The sequence below is a fragment of the Monomorium pharaonis genome, chromosome 1 (genome assembly GCF_013373865.1).
Source record: "Monomorium pharaonis isolate MP-MQ-018 chromosome 1, ASM1337386v2, whole genome shotgun sequence".
Lineage (NCBI taxonomy): Eukaryota > Metazoa > Arthropoda > Insecta > Hymenoptera > Formicidae > Monomorium > Monomorium pharaonis.
Genome location: NC_050467.1, coordinates 31617940 through 31626209, shown reverse-complemented (window position 1 = coordinate 31626209; position 8270 = coordinate 31617940). Strand labels below are relative to the sequence as shown.

At 47.6% G+C, this 8270-nt stretch overlaps 2 protein-coding genes across 2 annotated transcripts; both read right to left on the bottom strand.

The window, feature by feature from the left end:
* Nucleotides 1-4034: 4034 nt before the first annotated feature.
* LOC118647017 lies at nucleotides 4035-5153 on the bottom strand. Its single transcript, XM_036291089.1, has 2 exons — nucleotides 4613-5153; nucleotides 4035-4543 (listed from the first exon to the last, which is right to left on the bottom strand). The coding sequence occupies exons 1-2, from the start codon at nucleotides 5151-5153 to the stop codon at nucleotides 4035-4037; spliced, it is 1050 nt and encodes a 349-aa protein (XP_036146982.1).
* A 714-nt stretch (nucleotides 5154-5867) lies between these two features.
* On the bottom strand, nucleotides 5868-7106 carry LOC118647010. The gene has a single exon (XM_036291083.1). The coding sequence runs from the start codon at nucleotides 7104-7106 to the stop codon at nucleotides 5868-5870; it is 1239 nt and encodes a 412-aa protein (XP_036146976.1).
* Nucleotides 7107-8270: the final 1164 nt, after the last annotated feature.

Here is an 8270-nt window from a genome sequence, read left to right as displayed (position 1 = left end):
TACAATGGACAGAAGAGGGGAGAAGGAAATTTGTAGAGAAATTTGGAGAAGAAGAGATAAAAGATAGGAAGCTAGAAAAGGAATGGAGGGAGTTGAAAGTAAAAATAGAGGAAGCACTAGGAGTTATGGAAAGAAAGGTAGAAGGAGGAGGGAAGAATAGATGGTGGGATGAGGAGTGTAGGGAAGGTAAGGAGAGAGTTAGGAGGGAATTGAGGAAATGGAAAAGAGAAGGGGAAGAAGGAGAGAAATATAGAAAGGAAAGGGGAAAATTCAATAAACTATGTAAGGCAAAAAGAGAGGGAAAAGGAAGAATGGGAAAGAGAGGTAGGAAAAGCGAGGACAGAGAGGCAGGTATGGAAAATAGTTAATAGGGAACGAAGAAAGAGAAAGAGGATTAATGATAGGATAGAAATAGAAGAATGGGACGACTATTTTAGGAAACTGTTAGAAGGAGAGGAAGAGAGAGTAAGAATAGAGGAGATAAGTGAAAAGGTAGACGGAAAGGATGAGGAAATAGGAAGGAAAGAAGTGGAGGCAATTGTGAGAAGGATGAAGGATGGGAAGGCAACAGGTGAGGACGGAATCCTAGGTGAGGTATGGACATATGGGAGGGGGGTAGTAAATGGTTTATGGAAGATCTGCAATAAGGCGTGGAAGGAGGAGGAGTGGCCAAGGGAATGGAGGGAGGGGGTAGTGATTCCGATACTAAAGAAGGGGGAGGGGTTAACGGTAGAACAGTACAGGAGAGTAACATTGACACAAACGGCGTACAAAGTATATACGGCAGTATTAGCAGAAAGATTGAGAAGGGAGATAAAAAATAGGAAAATTTTATCGTCGAGTCAGGCTGGTTTCAAGAAAGGATGGGGGACAATAGATAATATTTACGTGTTAAATTATTTAATAAATAGGCCGATAGAGAGAAGAGGGGGAAAAATAGTTTTGTTTTTCGTAGATATGAGAGCAGCGTTCGATTCGGTAGATAAAGAAATTTTAATAGAGACGATGAAAAAGAGGGGGGTAAGGGAAATCTAGTTTGGAAATGTGGGGAGGTTTTAAGAGAAACGATGAGTAGGGTGAAGGTAGGAGAAAAGGAGGGGAAAAAATTTTGGACGGGGAAGGGAGTAAAGCAGGGATGTCCGTTAAGCCCATACCTCTTTACAGTCCTATTGGCAGATTTGGATGAGGAATTAGAAAAAGGGGAATGGGGAGGAATAGAGTTAGGGGGAAGGAAGGTATACTCATTAGCATACGCGGATGATATAGTGCTGTTAGCGAAAGACGAGGAAACGATGAGAGGTATGATGGGAAAATTAGAGAACTATTTAGACAGGAAGAGGCTAGAAGTAAATACGGATAAATAAAAAATAATGAGATGCAAAAGAGGAGGTGGGAGAAAGAAAAAGGTTAGTTGGAGATGGAAAGGGAAGACAATAGAAGAGGTAAAGAGCTACAAGTATCTGGGGTACACTATAATAGCAAATGGAAGTCAGGAAGGTCATGTGGAGGAAAGAGTGAGAAAGGGGGCAGCAATATTAGGGCAGGTATGGAGGATCGGGAAGAGAAAATTTGGGAGGAATTGGAGTAGAAGAATATGGCTATTTGATAGGTTGGTGTGGTTAGTGATGAGTTATGAAGTAGAGATATGGGGGTGGAAGTTAAAAAAGGGAATAGAGAAGCTGCAGTGGAGATATCTAAGGTGGATGCTGGGGGTAGAAAATAGTGTGCCGGAGTACATGATAGGAGAGGAATTACAAAAAGATAATTTAGAAGAAAAAGCAGAACTGAGAGCGTGGGGATACGAAAAAAAGTTAGAAGAAGGAGGTGGAGGAGAATTGGCTAGGAAATGTTGGGAAGAAATTAAGAGAAGAGCGAGAGAAGGGAAAGGAAAGTCATGGTGGGAGGAGAGACAAAAATTCTTTGAGAAGAGAGGGTGGGGGATAGAGGAAGTAGAGAGACTGAGAGGAGACGGGTTATTAAGAGCTGAGGAATTGATAAAGAGGGAAAAAGAGAAGCAAAGAAGAGAAAGATGGATAAGGATTAGAGACTCGAGATATAACAAATGGTACGGAAGAGTGAAGGGAGAGAGGATACCAGAGTACTTAAAAAGAGGCTGGAAGGAGAAAAGATGACAAAGGGTGGCAAGATATAGGCTAGGAGGTAGTATGAGAGGAGGGAGGTACTGGGAGGAAGAGGAAGGGAGGAGATGCAGGTTGTGTGAATGGGGGGAGGAGTCATGGAAGCATGTGTGGGAAGAGTGTGTAGACTGGGGAGTGGGGGGTAGCTGGCAAGAAGTAGTGAATAGCATTCTAGGAAAAAAAGGAGGGAGAATGGTGGATGGAAAAGCTAGACAACTTAAGGGAGGAGAAGGGGAGGGGAGAGTCGAGGGGAAAGGGGAGGGAGGGGAAAGATGACGATGAGTATGAATAGGAGAGAGTGAATGAAGAGGGTGAGAAAGTTTCGGGAAATGAGTGGGAGAACGAAAGAAAAGTAGAAGAACTGGTGCAGCGGAAACGGAGGTCCATGGATGAATGAAAGAATGGAAGAATGAATGGTCTCTCTCTCTCTCTCTCTCTCTCAAAGGAGTGACTGTGATTTGGAAGCGGAGATGGGAGGCGTGTAGGTTGATTAAACTGTAGAAATAGAGCAGAGATAAGTTAGTTGTAAGATTTTGATGTAAACGAAGCGGGAGTTCGTTGTACCCCGCAAGGGAACAATAAATATTATTATTATTTATTAATGTTTTCGGGTAGTTCTGTTTACGAAATGTCTAAATACATGTAGAACTGTCAAAAAAATATTATATAATGCCCAGAACTCTCAAAAAACTACCAGCGTCTCACTCATATTTTCATAAATTCACCATTTTCGAGCGATAAAAATTATTTAACAATTATTTATTAATGTTTTCGGGCAGTTCTGTTTACGAAATGTTTAAATACATTTAGGACTGTCAAAAAAATATTTTATAATGCACAGAACTCTTGGAAAACTACTAGCGTCTCACCCATATTCTCATAATTCAATTTTCGGGCAATAAAAATTATTTAATAATTATTTATTAATGTTTGCGTACAGAACTCTACGAAATGTTTAAATACATATAGAACTGTAAGAAAAATATTATATAATGCACAGAACTCTCGAAAAACTACCCGCATCTCACTCATATTCCTATAGATAGGTCTTTTTCGGGCGTCACACAATTTTTATTTAATAATTAATAACATTTGCGATCAAAACTTTTTGGAAAATGGTTAAGTACGTTCAGAACTATTCAAGGAATATTTTATAATGCACAGAACTCTTTGAAACGCATCAACGTCTCATCTTTATTCCATTTTTAACTATAAAATTTATTTAAACATTAAAAACATATTGTTTATCTGCAGAACTCTTTCTGGAACTATAATAGAATTGTAGATTTTTAAAAATCCAACAAGAATTAAGACGTAAACTTTCGTAGGACAAACTGAGACGCTGCGTGAAGTTAGCGTTCCACTTTGCACTAATCGATTTTTTTGCTTTAGCGACCAGAACTATGAGTTTAACCTATCAGAAACTGTAGAACTATTGAAAAGGAACCGAGAACTCTCAATAATTATTGAGTTTCCACAAAATGATATGCCAACTTCACACACACCAGTGCATAACAGTGCATAACGGACACTCATGGTGAGTGCTATGATTAATGTCTACGATAAAGGAGGTTATAAATACTAACGCACGTTCGAGAAAGTGATATAAATCATGACAATAGTTTTTAAATATTTTTTAAATATTAATTGTTTCAGCAATAACTAACTAGAGGAACAACATTCTTTATTGGATATCTCCTGCTATGTATTAATCATTGAATTTATCGGTATAAATATACACTGTCTTTAATTACATCTTAGCAAGAGAATATTTCTCAGCTAAAGTTGATTGTAATGATAATAATAATAATAATAATAATATCAGGGGCGGTCTTCCTACAAAGCCCACTTTGGCACTCAGACCGGGTCCATTGTGCCTCCCCGTTATCAGCTGCCCTAGCGGGGCGCCGCTTCTTTCCAGAAGCGGAGCAGATCCCCCACCGGCAGCTGCCTCACCTGGCTTGGTTCCAGAAACCCTGACCCCAGCAGGCGTGTTCTTGGTCCGACCAATGCTGGGCAGTCCCCAAGAATGTAGAGGCTAGTTTCCTCCTTTTCACCACACAACCTGCAGTCGGGCGTATCGCTACGACCCAATTTGTGCAGGTGGTAATTAAGGTCGCCATGGCCCGTGAGCAGTTGTGTCGCGAGCCTAGCGTCCCTCCTACCTAGAGATTTTATGCCCCTGGTCAGGTCCCTGCTGGGGTACTTCCCCAGCAGGTCCCTAGCCTGTCTGCATTTGCCCTCTGTTTCATTCGTCCAGTATTCAAGATGCTGGTCCCGGAGCCAGCTCCTGATTCTCCCTCTGCCCAGACAGAAGGAGATCCCAACAGCCGGCTCAGGTCCCAACAGTCTTGTTTCGGCCGCCTCCTTAACAAGCAGGTCCGCTATTTCGTTGCCCTTGATCCCTGAGTGCCCAGGGACCTATACTAGGCCAACATCATTGTTCCTCGTCAACTTATCCAGTGCGCACTTGCAATCCCAGACTAGTCGCGAGTTAATTCTTGGACCCTTAAGCGCCTTAAGCGCCGTCTGACTGTCCGAGCAAATCCAGATGCGCCTTCCCACCCTATCAGACTCTAATAGGTTCTGGGCACATCTCATAATGGCTAATACCTCCGCTTGGAAAATCGTAGCGTGTTCGTCAAGCGGAATGATGATTTCTGCCCGGTCGCGCTGACAGTAAAAACCAGCTCCGGAGCCCGCACTCGTTCTGGAGCCGTCCGTGAACCAGACGTCCCCTTCCCGAGGGATCGGTCCCTTAGAGCCGTTCCACTCCCAGCGCCCGGGGAAGCTTATCCTGTACCTTCTTTCGAAGGTACGAATCACCGGCCTCCTATCCTGTCTCATTGCAAAAATGGTGCCTGATAGGATTCTCTCAGAAAATTTCGTGTGGAAGGCTCCTGTCTTCCACCTTGATTCACACCTTAAGCGGTAGGCCGCGGCCGCCAACACCACCCGATCGAGAGGCTCGACGCCAAGCAGAATCCCCATCGCCGCCACCGGCGTGATCCGCATGGCTCCCAGAGCCCCTCTTAAGACTAGACGTCTTAAGACGTCTCCAGCGTTGACTTAGCGGTTTTTCTCAGCACTCTTGGCCATCATACGACAGACGCGTAAAGCATCCTAGGTCTGAGTATCACTCTGTAGATCCAGTGGACCATTTTCGGTTTAAGATCCCAAGTCTGCCCGAATGTCCTTCTGCATATCCAGAAGTAGGAGCACACACTCTTACAGCGGTTCTCGAGATGTTCTTTCCAAGTCAGCTTTCTATCTAGGATCACTCCCAGATATATAGTCGATCCGGTTGGAACTAGTCTCGTTCCCCCAAAGACCGGCCCCTCCACCGGGCCTACCTTGTACCTACGAGTGAAGATCACGAGCCCGGTCTTCAGTGGATTCACCGACAAACCGGTCTCGCCGCACCACTCTTCGACCACCTCCAAGGCCCTCTGCGTGAGTTCCAGGAGTCTCCAGAAAGGGGCCTCGTATCAGGATAGCCATATCGTCTGCATATCCCAACGTGAAGAAGCTTCTTTCGTTTAGCGTCTTGAGCAGTCTGTCCGCTACCAGACACCACAAGAGTGGAGAGAGGACTTCCCCCTGCGGGCAGCCTTTCTTCACCCATCCACTGACCTTCACTGTTCCCAATGAGGCCATTACCTGCTGCTCGAGCATGCCTCTGATCCAATCGACGATCCTTTCCGGCACGTCCCTGCCAGTAGCTTCCTCCTACACCACCTCGTGTGGTGTTTTGTTGAAAACCCCTTCTATGTCTAGAAAGGTGCCAACTACGTAGCCCTTCCTCTTCAATTGCTCCTCGATGAACGATACAGCGGAGTGAAGCGCCGATTCTGTAGAATATCCCGTTTGATACACGTGCTGGTTCACATGCAACGGATGTTGCAATAGAACCACGTCGCGTATGTAGACGTTCACCAGCCTTTCCAACGTTTTGAGAAGAAAAGACGTCAGGCTAATTGGACAAAAGTCTTTGGCAGAACTGTAGCCCGTTCTTTCCGCTTTGGGGATAAACACAACTTTCGCCTGCCTCCAAACACTAGATGTATAGCCCAGTGCCAAACAAGCCCTCAGCGTCCGCGTGAACGGCCCGGTGATCTGCTCCAGCCCTTCTTGAAGAAGAGCCGAAAAGACCCGGTCCGGCCCAGCCGACTTAAAGAGCTTGAAACCTCTTACGGCCCATTTGACCTTGTCAGGCCGAACGATTTCTGCCGCAAGGGACCAATCTTTTCCTCGTACCTTATGCGGATTCGAGATTCCCCGGTGGACGTCCTCCTCCAGGCCTCCGCGGAAGCCCGGAAAGTTCGACTCAAGCAGGTGGTTTAGGCATCGCTCTCCAGATGCCATCGTCCCATCATCGAGCCGAATAGCCTCCAGAGCCGCGTCCCGATCTCTGGCCAAGATTCTGCCGAGCCTAGCGGCTTCAGGTATCCCCTCCACCGACTCGCAGAACCTCCTCCAGCTCTCCTTTTTAGCCCTCACTACAGAATCTTTGTAGGCCTTCTGAGCCCTTTGGTGAAGGTCCCAGTCAGCCTGGTGGCTCGTGTTCCTGGCCCTATTCCAGGCACGACGTGCAGCACTTCTAAGCTCCTGTAGCTTGGGGTTCCACCAGGAGACATCCTTAGTGTTTCTCACTGTCCTTTCTGGACAGTTGTTCTTAAAGCTGCCGACGAGAACCCTTTGCAGGTGCTCGACGCACAGCTCGATCTCTTGCGGGATCCCATGTCTTTTGGGAAACTCCCTAAGACCAACAGCCAGGTCCTCTCGAAATGAATCCCAATCCGTCCTCCTTGGGTCCCTCACTGTTCTCACCTTCGCTTGCACCTTGGCCAGTCTAAAGGTGATCTGTCTGTGGTCCGACAATGAGGGCTCGTCAGAGACCCTCCAGCCGGTCACCTCCTGCACTACCTGTCTTGAACAGATAGTTAGGTCTAGAACCTCCCTTCTCATCGCAGTGACAAAGGTAGGCTCCCCGCCTCTGTTAAGAATCCCTAGATCTGGACAACAGAAATTCCAACAGCTTCTCTCCTTTCCTGTTGGTGTCCGTGTTCCCCCACACCGTGTGGTGCGCGTTCGTATCGCACCCCAGTATGAGGGGAAGTCGCTCCTTTTGGCAGAACTCCACCAATCGTACCACCCAGTCCGATGGCAGCGGATCGTCCTCTTCGTGTGGGAAGTAGCCCGACGCCACTACCATCCTTGTCTTGATCCCGGTCCCGCTGGCGTCCTCAATCACAACTTCTACCAAGTCCCTGGAACAGAAATTTGGCAATACCTGGCTCTGCAGCCTTTTAACGGTCACACAGGCCCTGGGCCGGTCCTCGTGTGGTGGCCTAAACAACCTACCGCACCCCGCCAGACCCTTAATGCAGCCTCGGACCAGCCAAGACTCTTGTATTAGTGATATGGCTGTGTGCACCCCAGCTTGGCGCCTGGCAAGAACAGCCGAAACTCCTTTGCTGTGGTGCAAGTTGATTTGAGTGAAGCCCACTCCGGTCAAGCCCACTATGAAGACGAGACCTTTGGATCGGACGCTGGACTGGGGGATGCCGAGAATGAGGTTTCTACCCTCGCAGGTAGCCCCCACATTTTCAGCATAAACGCGCCAGCCTGAGGTGACGATCCCCGGATTCTGCCGCTCCAGCAGCCCCAGGACCGCAGCCGCGCCCACGGGAGGTCCCGGGACCCACACCGCAGCCCTGTACTGCTTTTGCAGCAGCTCCAGTTCCATCACCCTGAGCTTGGCGCCCTCCCACGGCACGATCGCCATGTCCTCGATCCGGCTTTCGAGCCATTTCAAGGACTCCGTATCCGCGCACCTCACCACCGCAGCCCCCCCCCCTCAGATTGGTGCTGTCAAATCTGGGCAGGGTACCCTCTCGGATCCCCTAAATCTCCTTGAAGACCGTACCCCTCAGCGCTAACCGCTCAGCAGTCATCACAGCATCAGGGTATCCCTCCTCGACAATCACCCTCGTCAGAGGATCCGCGGCGTCAACGTAAGCATGGGTCCTCTGGACCCTCTGCTTCTTCTTCTTTATTGCCGGAGTTCCCCTGAAGCTCCCAACCGGCGTCTGGGGGATAGCCGAGGACGAGGAAGAAGAGGTCCCCGGA